Below are 18,464 nucleotides of genomic sequence, written 5' to 3'. Positions count from 1 at the left end.
AGCAATAAAGGATGAGGAAGTTGTGAGAAGGGACAAGGTATGAACTGCCTCACACTTTCCTCAGAGAGAACTCTGTGTGAATCCACATATAATGCAGATCAGTTGTCAATCACTTCTCTGTGCTCTACAACCCCTCCAGCTACCAAGGATGTTTCAAAACACACCAGTAAAAAAAAAAAAAAAAAAAAAAAAAAAAAGCAAAATATTACTACATGTGGCTATTTAAGGACAACATAAGTAGGAAACTTGAGTCTTAAGACACCATGTCAAAACACTCAGCATTTTACATAATCTACATAATTGTTTTGTGTCCAGAGATATTCAATTTTCTATTTTAAAAGGTTTATTGTGATTACAAAGGATTTGAGCATATCTCAAAATTTGGTATCAATTTACCCCAAGGATCAAATTGAAGTGTGAATTAAAAAAATAGCAAAATCTTAAATGTTCCCCAAAGGAAAAAAATTAAGCACTGACTAGTATACATTTATCTTTCATTCCTCTATAAAGTGGTAATTTTCAAATGTTTAGACAACAGTTTATTAGCAGAGATACTGAATTAGGTAATAAGCCAAAATGAAAGAGCTACAAATCCCAGACTTTTCAAACATAAGTAATTTAGAGAAATCAAATATTTTGACTTCATAGAAAAAAATTATCATATGTAGAATTTGCTTTGTGAAAAGTTTCATGAGCTTAAAAACACCCAGAAGAGAAAACACTGTAAAAAAAAATACACTTCACTCTGTCACTAACACATAGTTTTCTCCCTCTGCCTCCCTCTCCCCTCTCTCCCTCTCTCTCTCTCTCTCCCTCCCCCCCCTCACTCTCCCTCTCTCCCTCCCCCCTCTCTTTCCCTCTCTCCCTCCCACCCCCCCTCTCATTCTGTGTATGTATGTGTGCATGTGTGTGTATATGAAAGAGAGAGAGAAAAAAAAAACTTTTTCCCTCATCGGTAAAAGACAGATATGTCTTTAAAGGATGAGAAAAAATAAACAAAAAACTTCCAATGCTATTTAGGCTAGTGCTGCTTTCCTATATCAAGGCAAGAATTATTTGTCCTACAAGAACTCTGAATGAAGGCCGTAATTCTGACCTCATAATCAGGTTGATTTCAGAAATCAATAGGTTATATGGCTGGCAGAGTTATCTAGATCTCTCCTCCTGTCATTTCTAAGGAAGAGAAGAAGACCCAAGGCATCAGACCATGCCAACAACAGGCAGAACACAAGCCAAATTCCCTACTACATCCCTTTAGTCTGCCTGCACAAAGAACTCACGAGCATGCCTGTACTTGCCCAGGCTGGCCAGATCTAGCCTTTGATACAAACACCCTCTGCCATGTTGCTGTAGCTGCTATAGACCTTTTAAAGGACAGAAGAGGGCAACGACCTGGCCACTGAACAAGTCAATTCTTTCCGGTTTTGTGCATTCAGTTGGTTTCTTGGGATATCTGCCTAAGCCATGCTATTCTCCTGCTGAATTCAGAGGAGCTTAAAACTTATTAATTCACCAGAGGCAAAAGACGTGGGAATTTGGTAGAAAAGATCAATCTCTACAGCTCTGCTCTCTAGTTATTGTTTTCAGTGAAATCTTTTGAAAAGATAGGCAGATGAGGTCTGGGAGAGGTATAGCCTCGCCATCCTATTTGCAGCAGAGAGAAGAATCCAATTTGAGCCTTCAGCTAGAGTGGGAGAGCTTCCAAAGGAGGCCCTTCGCATGTTCGTCTTCTAATTGATAGAGAAATGGTGCCAGCCAACAGCTCCAGCACCTCTAGCTCTTTGGTTCAAAAACCTCATTAAATAGGAAGAGTAGTTCCTGTTGTCTTGAATTCACAGATAGATGAACCAAGACTTGTACAGGGAGGCTGAACAGCCTGGTGATTGAAAGCAAGGAGTGCACAATGCTAATACTCTTAATTGCTTTGTTCTCCCAAGTTCCCCCCCCCCCAGGCTTTACAAATGCAAATAAAATATGGGCCATCCAGGTGGTTAACTCATCCATGATCGCCTACTAGGACTCCTTAGGAAAAGGGGTGGAGCCAATCTCAGGGGCAGAACAGAAGGGAAAAATAAGAGAACCCAGAGGATTCAAATTATAACAGGAAAATGGCTGAAGGAGCCGAGCGTATGACTAGAGCCAAATGGCTTGGCAGATACAGCCATGCTTGGGGATCTGTGATGACAGGGACAGTCTTTTTTCCATCCTACTTTGGGCTGTCTTTATAGAAATTTATCTTTTATGTCCAAAGATCAAATTAAAATAAAAAGATCACATTTAATGAGAGCTAGGGGAAATAAAGTGGTGGCAATTAAAGAGTAAAAATAACCTCTCTGCGGTTGCAGACCACAGGAGTTTCCTAGTTTTAAGAGCCACAGGCAAATCACTTAAACACAGCCTTCTGAGTCTCATTCCTCTCATGTTTCCTCACACGCCCATGGTAGCTAACATTATAGGCAGGCATGACTCTTGAACTCCTGGAATTGTGTATTAACCAGGAGTGCAGCAGGCCAAACTCATCAACTCCAAGAGCAGTCCTGTTGCAAGGATGTCAAAAGCAAGCCCCTGTGCAGGGAGCTGCTGAGTGTTAATTGGAGGTCACAGGGTAGAAAGGACAGAAGTCTCAATCTTGATGCAATCCCTTCCCTCCTCCAAACTCAAACCCGTCTTCTACTGTCCTCTGACGCTGGACATGCATTGTCATAGCTGATCATCATCTAGCTCCTTATTTTCCCATGCGCAGACTGTATCTGGACTAGACCACAAAGTACATGTTAATTGTTTCTCAGACCTGGGCTAACCAAGCTCCCTTAACCACAAAACAGAGGCGAGACCGTTCTGAGATTCGGTTCATGCCTGTACTCAACAGGCTTGCTTTCAGGCTAACTACCACAAAGTACCTACACCTTAGAAACAGCTTCCCATAACATCTGTAAGACACAAACAGTGTTGTCTAGAGGAGACAAGCCTGGAATGCTTCATAAAATTTACCAATTTTAGACAAGATGAGTTACTGAGCAGAAAGAAGTGGAGGTGATTACCCTACAGTTGAAGGCCTTACTTGGCATACAAAAAGATACGATAGACTTGGTTCCAAGGTCAAGCATACTCTCAATCTATAATCCAAACCTATGAGTCAGCTCATTGTACTTACCGGTAGAAAGTGGTATAGTCCACTGTTGAGTGGCAGGTCTGGAACTCCCAGGACTTGAGTTTCTGACATTCTCGATGGGCTCGAAGCTTCACCTTCACCGTGCCTTGACAGAGCTCAGGTACTGGTTTTCTCTGTGGTCTGTTGCAGAATTCGTTGGATTCCACCCTCCACGATTCAGCGAAGTCATCCACATCAAACTTGAAGTTTCCATCTCCACCAATCAAGTCATCACGTTTATGACCATTGTAGTTGCCACAAAGACCACAGAGCTTGCCCTTGAGATGAGGGGCAGCCATGACCTCCACAAAACTGTCTCCATCCCATGATATCTCCAAACCTAGAAAGAGGACAGGAGGGTCACCCACTCCAGATTGTTGCAACAATCCCCAATTGTATGCATCTTTACACAGCATCGGTCATCACCCTTCAGTGAGCAACCCTTGCCACTGTCTAAACTCTTGATTGACTTCAATCTCGCCACCAATCTTCAATCTTAGAAAAAATAAATAAATCACTTTGGACAGTTTAGAACTTAACTGTATAACTTTTTCCTTTGTAATATCATCTGTCCTTAGAGTCTGACCTCCATTGATAACTAATCTTACCACAGTATTCTAGTGTTTATTATTTTTAATTTTTCCCAAAGTAGTTGGGTTTGTTCAAATTGTGTCTTTGTGTATGTAATGATGACTATAATCTTAGAATGCAAAGCATTATACCCTTAATGTGATTTTCCATCTCTTTATCTATTACTTTATCTATCTGTATAACTATTACTTTAAATATCAAGGGAAATTTTCTAAACTGCTTGCTCTAATGAGAATTTTTTAAATTGCATATATAAGTTATGACTATTTTTCAGAAGACAACCCTCAGATCCATGAAAGCATTCACTCCTTGTCATGTATGGTGATTCCTGAGATACGGGCCATGGCTGACAGACATTTCCTGAAGGTGGATAGTTGGAAGCCCATCTACTTTTATGTCTCCATCCCTAGAATGGACATTGGCTTCAGTATCTGAAGAGATATTGGAAACTACCAGGATGTGGGCGAAATTTCCTCTTGTGTATCTACCATCACATCAGTGCTTCTTTCTCACCAAAACAGACAAACAAAAACCTCCAAACAACAAATAAACAAGCAGAAAGCCAAAACAAATAAACTAACAGAAAGCCAAAACAACAAATGAACAAAACCAGTCTTTGCTCTGGAGGAAAGAGAACACCCTTGTTTGAATGAACTGAGTAAAGTGTTAGAATATTTGTACAAAAGCTTTTACCAGAAATCCTAGGCTAGATTTTGAGGAACATCACTAATAAACGATATGCTAAATGGTGAACTTCTATCATGTGTGGAGAGTCAGGCTACAGTATAGTGGCACTCCATAGATAAGTCTGAATAGGCAGTAAGGAAAGAGAGACACTCCCTCAGATGCACTCCGGTGTTGTGTGAAACTACTGCCCTCAAGAGAAAGGAGAATTCTATCTGAAAGGCCTTTGAAAATTCAATCTAAAGAAAATGACTAATTTTTTCTAGTTTTCTGTTCTCTAGCACATTGATGACATTTCACCTGACTAATTTCTGACAGGGTCTAAACTCCAAGGTAACTGACTAAGAACCACAATGCTCTGAACACCAGAATCCTCTACAACATGTTTATGTGGATGTCTGCCCTGCACATCACCATTGTCACTGTGTACTAAGAGAAGCAACCACAGAGGAGGCCTTCTAAACAGAGGGGTCTCTGTTCCTTCCCGATTCTTCCATTGACGGGCTTTGGGGATCTCAATAAAAGTCATCTTTCATTTTCCCTGTTCTGAGCATCTGGAAAGAGGAAAAGGTTTTTCCCCCTAAAATCCATTGTCTTTATTTATGAGTTGCCAACTAGGCAGATGAGCGAGTATTCAGAGTTTGGAGATGAGATGAGGATGGGTCTGAGAGAAGGAAGGAAGGAAGGAAGGAAGGAAGGAAGGAAGGAAGGAAGGAAGGAAGGAAGGAAGGAAGGAAGGAAGGAAAAGAATGGAAAGAAGAAGGAAAGGAAGAAAGAAAGAAAGAAAGAAAGAAAGAAAGAAAGAAAGAAAGAAAGAAAGAAAGAAAGAAAGGAATTGATGGAAAAAGAATGGAAAGAAGAAAGAAGGAAAGAAAGAAAGAAAGAAAGAAAGAAAGAAAGAAAGAAAGAAAGAAAGAAAGAAAGAGAGAAGAGAGAAAGGAAGAAAGAAAAGAAGGAAGTAACTTGGGTAGGTGGAGTGAAAGAAAATTGACTGGCCTTGTTGGGATATGAAATTTCCACAAGAAGTTGGAATAACAAAGGCGTCATGAGCAAGACACGCCCAGAGGACAGATTCTAGAGCTGGGAGTGCTCTGGTTTGAAAATGTCCACAACGGGGGAAGAAGGTTAGCCAAATGGCTTTCCTATGAGAAAGTCACGTAGCTACCATGAGAAAAGGTTACTTTATGATGAGCTATTGGTAAAATAAACCAGTATTCCAAAACTGGGATTCTCAAGAAGTAAACAGGAAAATCCCATAAGGAAACCACTGTGTACCAAAGGAAAGGAACAGAACATTCTAAATCCAAGGCAAATGGTTAAAGAAAAGGTTTGTTGTTGTTGTTGCTGTTGTTGTTGTTTGTGGTTGAGAGAAGAGGGTGAGTTCAAAGAAGAAATTTAATAGCTTGGAAAAGAAAGAATAAAAGAAAGCCATAGGAAAATTTTTCTGGGAGAAATCTGGTGACGTGGGGGGACAATGTTGGCACCAAGTAAAGAGAAGAGACACGGGACTGGGATACCACACCTCACATGCAGTCTTGTGTAACACATGGTATCAACTCTTAGAGCTTTCCTATAACACCATGTTTATTTCTGTATACGTCCCCATCTAGCAGACTACCTGGCTCATTGTATAGACTCGGCACATAAAGGAATCACTCCTGTGAGGCTGATGTATTATATCTGTAAAGTCAGCTAAACGCTGTTTCATGCTAGCTAAGACACTGAAATATCTGTTTTGAAAGAAGGCAAACCCCACTATCAAATGATTTGTAGCATGTTCTCCAAGGTGCAGAAGAAAGCTGACCTCCCAAGCCTGTACCCGGGCAGTTACTCAGCAAGAAAAACAAGGGGAGAAAATCAGTTCCATACCAAGTCCAAGCGTTCGAGCACAATTCCAAAGATTTTCCACGTTGCAAAATTTTCCAAACTGCAAATCTCTTTCTTAGACAGCAGGCAAACACTGTTCTTCCAAGTACCACAAATAGTGAAGAATTTACACCCGAGGGGGTCCAATGTCATCACTGACAATGATAAAATGACTCTGGACCTTTGGGCAACTTAGTCCTGCAAATCCAGTGGTGGGGGAGAAGCTATTCCTGAGTCTACACATGCCTGGAGACATGCAGACCCACTTTGTTTTTAGTAAACTCTGCTCAAGACTCATGACATTTCACTCATAAAACATGGTCCCCAAAGCATCCATCCTTCTTTGTTATAGGCACACTGAGACTTCCACTGACCCGTGCCAGGCTTCATACTGGAGGGAAATGAATTTTCTACCACAGCTGTCTTTGTGTCTTGGGCTATCATCATTTATATCTGTGTCTGTGCAACTTCGCTTGCCCTTTATGAGAGTAAAAGCCTTATGAGTTAACCAAGTCGCTTTGGAAGGAGGGGCTCTTCTAGATGGTGCTTGCAATGGGCCTCTCCATCGAGAACAACATCAAGAAAGGGCTTAAGAGGCACGAGATGGTCCTTTCTGCAGCTGGGATGAGTTTCCCAATTCTCTGCATGAGAAATTGGGTAGAAATAGCTAGCGAGCTGTCAGCGAGCTGAAGCACATGTCCCATCTGGGCCCATGAGCAGCAGCCACATTCCACTTCAAGAAGGGCCTTCCAGCTTCCCTTCCTCACCAAGGAGTATTTCCCCAACCTGCTTTTTGTGCTGCTTTGGTTTCTTTGTTATTGATGTTTTTTGCTATAGTTCGCTTAAAGAGGGCAGGAGATGGAAAACCTGGATATATCCCACATCGATGCATAAAACTACACGATTTTTCTCTCCGGGTTTTACACCAAGATACATTCTGAGTCCAACAAGCATACGTCTGTACAAAAAACATAGTTAAAAGTGTGTTCCTCGTGTGTGCACTTTCAGGTAGACCTAATGAGGCAAACTGGTAGCAGAAAGAAAGTTTACATTTAGAATATTGGCTAAGAACTTGGCTAAGGACACAGGTGGTTGGTGAGGGTGTGAGATGCTAAGATGCTGCTAAGGAGTCACTGGCAGGAGAGCACTGGCAGCCTGATTCTGCTACACCATAGGCACCTGGGCAACTCAGCAGGACTCCATCACCAAGTGCTAAGTCCATAAACCACAGACAAAAGCAGCCTGCCTCCCTCCCTCCTGGTCTTCCAGCTGAAGGCCTGGGTTAAGCTACTGTTTTGAAGATCCTTTGCTCTCTCTAGCTTATGAAAGAAAACAAGGAAGACAGTCTCTCAAAGAACTTGCCATGACTGTTGTTTGAAATAGAGAATCAATAGGTGATAAAAACCAAAATATCTCTAAGGGGCATTTCAAACTGAGATGGCCAGACCAGAGTGCAAACACTCTTGTCTGGAAAGCCTGTCTTTTCAGGCAAAGCAAAGTGCAAGGTAAGTTCAGTGCTCAGAAGACCAGACCACTTCTCTAGAAAGCAAGCTTGTATAATGTGTGTACCACAGGAAACTGTCCAGCTGGGTGTTAGGAGTGCCATACAAATTACTTGCACCATGGAAAGAGAGATGGAAAAATAAAAGAAATTGTAAGATCGAGCTCAAGGTCCTGAGTAATAAAATTCACTAATCTGATTATGGTATTTATGAGCTATCATTATTTTTTTAGCAGCCCCATCTTTTTGCTCATTTTTACAACATGGAATCGTACAAAGAACATACTTATTCCATAACATTTTGCCAGCTGTGCACGGAACAGTGTCGAACCTCCTAGGCTGTTAGTAATCTTCCAGTACTTCTTTGAGAGCTGGGCCGTGACTGACTAATAATTTCCATATCAGTACGATCCATTGTGTCTTGCTGGCTTGCAAGCAGATAGGCAGGATGCTTCTAATTACTTCTGTGTAACAACAGCCCATTTTGGACACACTTTACAGGGAGCCTGGATGTCGGCTTCTTTATGGAAAAGAATTGGAATTTTGGTTTTAGGGTACTGTGTCACGTGTCATTTGGATAAAAGAACAATTGTCTGAATTTTCTGATTAGGGCTAAGCTCCCTGGTCGGGTGAGTAGAGTGCTTTCCACCTAAGAGGTGAGGGGAATCTTCTTTGCTGACCCTGTACATTAACACCTAGTACCGGCTCACTGAAATGATGTCTCTGTTCCTTAAGCCTCCCAGGCCCCACCCTGGCATCTGGCACTGCTTAGTTGAGGTGCCATGCTATAGGTTTAAGACAATTTATCAAAATACTTATTTGGTTCGAACTGTAACAATCGCCAAAGGCTCTGAAGCAACGGTGGGGGGGAAAAAGAAAACCCACTGAATAAACTGAATTCAATCACTGCATTTATGTTATTAAATCCTCATCAGTAAGAAAGCAAAAAAAAAAAAAAAAAAAAAAAAAGCACCGATTCTTTTAAGTATTATGCTCAAAGAACTAGAGTATACCAGGAGAACTCACGGTGCGATATCCAGCTACTGTGACGCATTAGTCAAAGGTGGTGTGCCAGGAACCACACAGATGAGATAGTAGTGAAAATGAGCTGAACTGACTTTCCGAGGAAGATAAAGAACAATCTAGATTCTGCTTCTAAAATGTTTTTTCTGAGATAAAAACTAACACGCCAGGATTTCACCGTGTCGATCACTGGCAGCGGAGAACACCTCGATCATAGAGTGGCAATGCACAGCACAATAGGCAGAAGGCTCGTGAGAGCCAGGGGCTCGGAGATCATTTCTATACTTTGAAAATACGCTTTCAAAGCCAGCTTCCCGAGTGTCTTAGAAGCAGAAATAATGTCCTTGACTATCAGCTAGGAGACTATTTTGCCCCAGGGTTAGAGTATACAGCCCTGCTGATCAAATGTGACTCCTGTCCCCTTAGTCCATCTGCATGCCCACACAGGTCACATGTGGCTCCTGTCCCCATACTTATCTGCATGACCATAGAAGGTTGCCGAACTCTCCCCAGTGTATGACGACCAAAGGAAATCAGGCTCCCCCAAGAATAAGCCTTTCTGCAGTGAACACTGCTGTAAGCCTTTTGTTGTGCTTTTAGGTTTTAAAGATGCCAGGAACTGAACCTAGGGCCTCACATAGGCTAGGCAAGCACTCCATCATAACACGGTATCTCTACCTCCCCGTTTACCGTTCCTCTTGACCTTATGACTCTCTTACGTCAGACCCTTCATAGCAGGCCTGTGCCATCCGGCTGGCTTCTGTCTCTCTTTTTGAACAGCAACTGGTACAAAGCTGTTTACTTCTGAGGGTCCTCCCACCCCGTTTGAACACTCACTACCGAGGAAACCCTCCTTCTCCCAGATGTGAAACTGCACATGGCTGGTTGATCTAAGAGACGCTTGACAGTTCCAAGCTGGACATTAGTGCCCTAAAATAGCAACAAAGCTGGAGAGAGGTTACTCGGAGGCTACTACCGTTATTTTTAGAATGAGAGTGGAAAGGTTCTGGAGGCCCCCCCTAAAAAATTTAAAACTAGTGTGGCTGGTGTCTAGGAGCAAGGCTCTGCATGGTACAAATGTCCATAATCACTCCACAGCCTCTTCAGTATGTGCTCTCCCCTAGATGAACAGCAGACAAGACTGCTTCCCCTGTGCAGAAAGGAGGCACACTCCAAGAAGGTTTCGGCTGGGGCTGCGGCTGGGGCTGTTTCTGTAGGAGTTGATGAGGAGAATAAAGGTCAGAGGGAGGTCACGGAAAAAACCCCACCTGCTCTGGTAGTCACTTTCAAAAGGTAGCCATCCAGGTCGATGTGGAAGTGGGGTGTGTGGCAGGGCAGGGCAATGCGAGAGCCATTCCAGCGCACAGTGAGGTGCTGCTGCAGGCTGACTGTGCTCTCGCCCAGCACCAGCTCCACAGACTTGGTCCAGGAGAAGGAACGGGTCCTCCGGGCATCATTCTTCACCAGCACCTGGAAGGGTGAGGCAGGGGAGGAGCAGTCTTTTGTCAAAACATACTGACACGTCCCCTGAAAGTTAAATGTCCGTCCATCAAAAGTGTTGTAGTGGGGATCTCCGAACACTGTGCACACACTGGGTTCTGTGAATGAGAGAGACCAAAGGAGGGTCACAACCAAGGCAAAGGTGGAGAGAAACCAGAACTTCCTGAAGTTAGGCTGGGAGATCACCTACCAGGTAAGGGACACGTGCAGGATTCACTAAAGTAATGGAGGTTTGAAGTGAGCTGAGTTTATAAACCTTGTTACTTGTTCTAGTGAAAAAATCTCTCTAGTGTGTTCACATTTAGAGATGATTCCTAAAATCCTGGAATTCTGAAAAGTTCTCTATTCTGTAGCCTGGCATGCTTCCATGAATAAAGAAATTCCAATAAAGTCTCACTCTAGAACCCACATAAGCAAGAAATAAAGAGTAGCAGTAAAAACTATACCACATGAAAATATTATTATATTTCTTAATTTTAGATTTTATTTATATGTGTATGTGCACTGTGTGTGTGTGTGTGTGTGTGTGTGTGTATGTGTGTGTGTGTGCACTGTGTCTAAAGAGGTAAGAAGAGGTTGTTGAATCCCCTGAAGTTCAAGGGATAGCAGGTTGTACAAGTGGCCCAGTGTAAGTGCTGGGAACTGATCCTAGGTCCTCTAAAGGTGTAGTGAATTCTCGAGGTGGTCCAGACTGTGTGAGGTCAGAAGTGGGTCCAGAGGACAGCCAGGCTGGAGACAGTGATGGTATCTATGGCAAGTTCACTCTCTCCTCCCACAGTGTGTGAAAAATGCTGGTCTGGGGTATGACTCAGTGCTAGTCTCATGGTAAGTCATACAAGCCACACGTATTTGGAATTTACTAAATCAATTGCTGTGTCTGTCCTTTTGTCCAACTTCGTCTGAGACAAATATGAGAGTTTTTGAAATATAGAATCATTTCAATGAACAGTGATGTTCAAAAGTATCTATAAGGTACCATACCTATTGTGGGGATGGAAGGAGCAGGTGGGTTTGCCTGTGCATTTGAATTTAATATCCGTTTCTAATTCTTTTTTATATTTCTTTTGTCCATTTTAATGTGACCCTAATTTTATCACTGTTACACACTGGGTGTGTCCCCCATCCTAACTCCCCATCTCATCTCCTGCACTTGATTTCTCTGCAGTGCATCTTCCCAGTCCTCACTGCATGGGACGGATTCCAAAACTGCCTCCTCACACTGTTCCTCACTCTCTGACTAATGGGATCGATTGCCAGTGTGAAAATGCTGCATTTTAATCGACAAGGTGAAGGCAGTGTGCACCCCAGGAGAATGAGAGTCCAGAGTTAGTAGCCTACCCTACACTGAGCACTAAATTCAAGTTTGTTTCTTTGTTTTCAAGATTCTTGATGCCACTCAGCAAGTTAGCCCAGAGCCAACTAAATCTCCTGGGCTGAAAGAGATGTCCTCCGCTTGGAAAATCCAAAACACCATCACACTACCAGAGGGGATGACATTCTACTCCTGTGTCTGTCCTCTCAGCTGTGAACAGACTTCCTACATCTGTCACCACACCTTCTTGTGACCTTTTAACTGCCCCAGGAACAACTATGGCTTCTCTTGACCATAGTTGCAATGAAGTTTTCATTGATCAGAACATCAATAGCTAACATTTGCCAAAAGCTCACACCCTATGGTAGCCTTCTTCTGCATGCCTACTAATGATGGATGCGTTATCAGAAAATCAACAGATTCTTTCTGAACATCAAACAGTTAAGCACATCCCAATAGATGCATAAACAGAGATTTTCATTTAATCCTTTAAAACGTTTGTGAATGGTACTTATGATTAAGGAAATGTTTTTGTCATGATGAGTGAAAAAAACAGCAACCTGAATTTGTTCTTTGTTTCTAGGGTGATCTTCGCTATCTTACACACACACACACACACACACACACACACACACACACACACACACACACACCAAACAATCTTAACTTCTTGATGGAGCCACAAATGAGCCCTTTTTCTTCCTTATGTTTTTCTCATTTTGTTTTGTTTCTGTTTTCTTCTGCCTTTAACAATAAAGTGTGGGCACTCATAGATAAAACCAATTATGTGACAAAGCAAATCCTAAAAGACGTAAAAGAAACTGAACTGCCCTGATCTGGCCTCAGGAAGCCTGAGTTTGCTTTTGGCTGCAAGAGAAGCAGTGAAGGCTATCCAGAAGAGACCCAGAAAGTGGAAATTGTGTGTGAACAGGGCTGTCAGGAGAGATATTTTTCAAAAGTCTTTAATTTGTGGGAGAGAAGAGTTTGGAAGTTGGTATGATTTTTTTTCTGTGTGACTGTAATATAGAAGCAGCCAACAAAATTTCAGGACTATGAGAAGCCTTGAGAGTTATGTGTTACACGTGGGGACGTGAACATCATGGTTTGAAGTCATTGTGAAACTTTGGCCCCTGTTTCTGGCACCCAAAGGTCCCCATGCCAGATCCCGAAGGAACCGGAGAACATGTGTGCTGTAGAGTGCCGAGAATAAGACTGTCAGCGTGACAGAAACCTGCCTGCCTGGGAAAGAAGGCGTCCAGATAATACTCTGGGAACCAGAGTGAGCATTGGAACCTCCCAGCTATTTCCAGGAGAGCCAGTGAAACGCACAGCCATCCAAGATATCCAGATGTCTGGTCACACCGTTCTGGAGAGCTTGGCCTGATGGGTAGGGTGATGAGAAGGGAACTGAAGAAACAACACGTTTGGGTGTGCCCTGAAGCTGAAGAGAAGAATTTACCAGTTTCCCTCCATGGCACATTGTGTGCCAGTCTTTAAGTCAAGCCTTTGGATCTCAGTTTTTCTTTTGTTTTTCTTTTCAATATGTGCAAATAAATGCATATGTCTAGAGAAAAATAGATCAGAAGTTGAAAATTTCAAATATTAGAATTTTGGCCTTTTTTGGTTTTGGGGTTTTTGTTTTTTGCTTAGGCAACAGGACTACATGTGGTACTTTCTTTTTTATGATATATTATTTACACTTTCATTTCTTGTGTACTTTCAGAAAGGAATGTTGGCTTAAAATCTACAATTCCTCTATTTGCACACACCACCTTACCATCACACACTTGCTAAGGTCACTGCTTCTCAACCCTCGGTTCCAATGCTTGTCTCCTAACTGCCTCAGATTTTTAAATTTTGCCTCAGGTATACCTATTTTAATGAAATGCCTTTTCTCTGAGAGCAGTGATCATTCTCAAAACATCTGTCAAAGACAAAATGAGAACTGTAGAATCCCACGCCTCAGAGATAAAACTGGGGGAAACTGGGTGGACTTGAGGGTAAACCTTTCCCCCAAACAACAAAACAAAACAGGAAAAGTGAGAGAAAGAAGCAAAAGCCCTTCATATTTCTGCCTCCACGAAATATGCCTGGTCTACAGTTCAGGGTGTGTGTGTGTGTGTGTGTGTGTGTGTGTGTGTGTGTGTGTGTGTGTTTATTTTAACAGAGTGAAGACAATCCTGAACATGAAATTTTACTTCCTATATTTCACTTAACATGTCATAAGATTTCCACAGTCATTCAAGTTATGTTTTCCTTTGAAAACCCAGAAGAGAATTTTCAGTCTCAGTCCATTACTGTTCCTGAGAGGGAGGCCTCTCCAGTCACTACATGGATCAACACCTTTCTGGAGTGGCGTCCTAACCACAGGGCACAACACACATAAACATGGCTTTAAACCTTTCTCAGCACAAACTTAAGGGAAACAGGTCCTTTGGGACTCTGGGTCACTGAGTCATGCTGAGCTTTTGGGACCTTAGCAGGGTCACTGAGTCATGTTGAGCTTTCGGGACCTTAGCAGGGTGAGAGTCGTTTGATGCCAAGTCTTAGGTCAGAAGCAGGAAAGGCTGGGATTAGAAATACTGCCTGAGATGTGAGCCAGCTGCTATTCACTGAGGTGACTTCTGACACTGATAGTCTGGTTAAAAAGCAGGCTCTGAGTGTCTTCTACATTCAGGAGCTCTGCACAAGGTGTCAGTGACAGCTGTTAGCCTGGAGGCTTTGGGGAGGCAACAGATGCTCCACCAGGTGGCAGCTGGGTACCTGTAAGCATTCACATCTAACTTTACTCGAAGCGGTGGCACAGGGAACAAGGTGGTCGCCGTGTCCCTGCCAGTGTGTAACCCATCAGAGACAGTGGCCTGCACTAGAAAGAAAAAGCCCCGAGTTTTTAAAAAGTTACACAGGAATTTTGTGTTGTGGTCATTTGTTTTCCCATATTTCCATCACATCACACACTCACCAATGTACTCCCTAGCTTCAAAATCTAAACTGATTTCAGATACCAAGCCACAGCTACCATTCTAGACCTGCCTAGTGTAGCCTAATGCTTCCCACCTGCCCCTGGGCTCAGCCTGTCCTACCAAAGACCTCACAGTTCACACACATGTACATGCATGCTTGTGTACATGCACACAGGAACCTGTATACACTCATATCCTTATACAAATGCAAATGTACACATGCATACATACATAATACACACATACATATACAAGGACGGAAACACATACACACAAAAAAAAATGTCTTCAGCGCTCTGGCTTTAATTCCATCTCTCCCAGCAACATCCCCCATGACTACCTCAGCCACTGTCAATTCTTTCTTCTAAATTCAAAGAGCAAAACTGATCTTTACCATACAGAGTCTCTATTTGAAACCAGAATATGCTGACTGGCTGGCCATAAGACCTGTTCTGTCTCTGTGTCCCCAGGGCTTGGACACAGGGACAGGTTTTGACTCATGCTCTGCAAATCCAAATTAGGTTCTCAAGGTTATAGGGTATCAACTAATCCATCTCCCAGACAATGTTTATTCATTTTTAACCCACCTAATGGTTATAATGTATTCATAGTGCCTGAGTCTGGCCTTGAACTTTTACATATGCATTTCATGTTTACTTCTCAGTGACCAGAAAGCCCATTGCCATACTGAGCCTCTAAATGCATACATGTATATACACTACTTATATCGCAGCAATGTAAGGCATACTACCTATCAAGTATTAACAAATATTTGTTGAAAATGGGCTAATTAATTAAGCAATATATTTGGCTACAAGAATTTGCCTACACTGAATTTACTTAAAAAAAATACTAGTGACAACACATGGCAAATAGCCAGTGGAAGCTTGTTTAATTCATTAAACAAGTTATTTATGGATACATTAAGAACAAATGCACTATTAGGGAGAACAGAAAGGGGGAATTATAGTTGGTACTGAGAGAATCACCCAGGAATCTCAGTTTGTTGGTCTAGTGCTCAGGGGTGGGCACAAACTCCTCTCCCTTTGCAAAACCAACTTCTTCAGCTGAATGGACATGTACCCCACTGAGAAGCATTTTCAGAACCACAAAACTGACTCAGAATCACAGACAGAATAAGAGAGCTTAATTCTATCCCTATATTAACCAAGTGTGACAGGCCAATCATGCTTCCTCAAAGAACAGCAGCCCTCAATACCCAAAACCTGTGCATGTGATATTGGATAACAAAAGAAAATGCAATTTGCTATTCTCTTCATTGACCAGGAAGGCAGGGACTTAGCATCATACATTTCCATGAGAAGAATAGAACCAGCCACGACTTTGAAGATGGAGGAAGAAGGCAAGGGCCAAGTGATGCAGGTACCTTAGAATCTGCAAAAGGCAAAAAAATGACTCTCTGCCTGAGACTTTACAAGGAGCACAGCCTTGTTAGTGCCTCGATTTTAGCCCAGTGAAACCTATTTCTGACTTTGAACTCTAGAGTGTGCAAGATAATTAGTGATGTTAAGCTATGATTTTTGTGGGATTTTGCTACAGCATCCACTGGAAACTAATAACTTAGCATCATCCAAAGCATGTAGTCCAAGCTGCTTATATCAAGTGTTATGTGAGATGTGTTCTGTATTTTTACGTCTCTTTTCTTCCTTAACATGTCTCTATACAACTTGTATTATTACATTAATTTATTAGTAGTGAGTTTGTAGAAGGTGTATTGGCCCAAGGTCTCTCAGCCAAGAGCACTACAGACAGAATCTAGAATCTTCTGTCCAAGGCCAGAACCTTACCCGACTTGTGCCTCTACTTAGAGCATACACTGCATCATCTCAAAGATGTTACTGATGGCTCAGAATGGGAAAAAACAGCCTAGGAAAACAGCTTCTGAGATGGTGCAGGATTTTTCCTGTCCAATCACAATAGGGCACTGGGAGGCCAATGATTGGACAAGGAAAAGGGAGGTGGAGCTAAGAGTTGCAGACACAGGGAACTTCTCAGAGTGAGGAGAAGGAAGACGGCTGCAGACGTCAATCCGCAAGGCATTACCAGCCACAAGTAGTTGTTATAAGGTTAGATTATTGGGATTAAGTTTTTATCATTATCAATTGAGTCTGAAATGGTCGTACTGGCATCTTGTAAATTCTTGAGGTCTTGGCAGGTCGGCAGGACAGGGGAAGCATGGCCTGACCCCGCAGAAGTTGACAGGTTCTTTTTATTATTTCCTGCAATACTGAGATATAGAGGCTTTTAAGACTGATCAATGGCTCAAGCCTGATAATCAATTAGGAATATCTATTTAAGCCAGGCAGTGGTGGTGTATGCCTTTAATCTCAGCACTTGGGAGGCAGAGGCAGGCAGATTTCTGAGTTCGAGGCCAGCCTGATCTACAGAGTGAGCTCCAGGACAGCCAAGGCTACACAGAGAAACCCTATCTATCTTGGGAAAAAAAAAATCTACTTAAAGTCAGTTACAAAATCCAGGATATGGCCCTCTTATTTAATGTGTTCCTAAATCATATCCCCAACTTCAAAGTCTAAAATTTAAGGTCAGTTTCAGCAGTTTATCTCTGTTTTCCACAATGTAAAAAACTCACAACACAATATTCCCCTCCCTTCCTTCCTTCCTTCCTTCCTTCCTTCCTTCCTTCCTTCCTTCCTTCTTTCTTTCTTTCTTTCTTTCTTTCTTTCTTTCTTTCTCTCTTCTTCCCTTACTTTTTGCTTTTTCACTAAGTAATTGTTTATTTCACGCCATACACTTAGGAAAGTCTGCTATATAACTAAGGTCACTCACTGTACCCATGAGTAACAGATAAAGATAAGTAACCAAATAACAACAACAACAACAAAATGTTCTGCACCTTCAACAGTTTTGTTGATTGTTTCCTTTTGAGACAGGGTCTCAGGCTGTCCTGGAACTCACTCTATAGATGAGGGTGGCCTTGAACTTACAGAGATCTGCCTGCCAAGCACTGGGACTAAAGACTAAGCTTGTTATAGAAAATACACTCACTATTCCTGCTACTCACAGGTTGACCTAACATTATCTTCTCTCTTTACATAGTTCTTTTTATAGTGGAGCTGTGCATCTGGACCGAGGACATAAACATCACATCTCTAAATTAACTTATTGTCTAGACTTAAAATGCTAAGGACCTTTGAGAGAGTACCATATTTGAAACCCCATCTTACCTAGCCAATTAGTGGCTAGCAAAGTAGACACAAACTCCCTATGTAACATAGGTTTGTTTACCTAAAACTACTGCAGTACAGGTTCACTGAGAGATGCCAAGAATAGAGCTGCTCACATTATAGTGAGCATCACTTTTCTGATTGTGAGCAAGACTATAAGAGGATATGAAGTACAGAGCCGGTGAGAATATAATGAGTTGAGTCCCTCCATAAAAGGCACAAAATGTAGATTAGGGACTCCAGAGTGGAGTTAGCCTTCTAAGCTACAGGAAGAATGCCAATAAAAGACAAACAAAGGAAGGAAGCAGCTTGTACCAGAAGAGTGAGAGACAGATCTGTCTGGAGCAAGGACTTGCTTCAGGGGACATGAGACATTCACACTGTGTAAATAAATTGGCCTGCAATTCATTGCCAGCCTGGAAAGTTTAAATATATTACAAAGAATCAACATTTCTTAATGTCTTTCCTACAAAACATTAATCCTGCCTGTTGGATCATCACAATGAGTAAAACATTTAAAGCTCTGCAAGACCAGGTGGGGATGCTCCGTACTTCCCCATCTTCCTGAAAGCTTACAGTGCCCACTGAGTTTGGCAGTGAGGAAACATTTCTAGGTCTACCCGACCCAGTGTGAACTGAACATAAGACGTTAGAGAAGTCTGCAGTG

General features: G+C 42.2%; 1 protein-coding gene across 1 annotated transcript in view; it reads right to left on the bottom strand.

Annotated features, from left to right (window-relative positions):
- Positions 1-18,464, bottom strand: part of Bmper (BMP binding endothelial regulator) — a 246,973-nt gene that overhangs the window by 72,877 nt on the left and 155,632 nt on the right. The window contains exons 12-13 of the mRNA XM_021206296.1: positions 10,085-10,414; positions 3,155-3,491 (exon numbers count right to left, since the gene is read on the bottom strand). Coding sequence (XP_021061955.1) covers positions 3,155-3,491; positions 10,085-10,414 — 667 coding nt within the window. The remainder of the gene's footprint in view (positions 1-3,154; positions 3,492-10,084; positions 10,415-18,464) is intronic.

Source organism: Mus pahari, chromosome 10 (assembly GCF_900095145.1).
Source record: "Mus pahari chromosome 10, PAHARI_EIJ_v1.1, whole genome shotgun sequence".
In the NCBI taxonomy this organism is placed as follows: domain Eukaryota; kingdom Metazoa; phylum Chordata; class Mammalia; order Rodentia; family Muridae; genus Mus; species Mus pahari.
The sequence above is the reverse complement of the archived record's forward strand: the minus strand, read 5'-3'. Positions and strand labels throughout refer to the sequence as shown.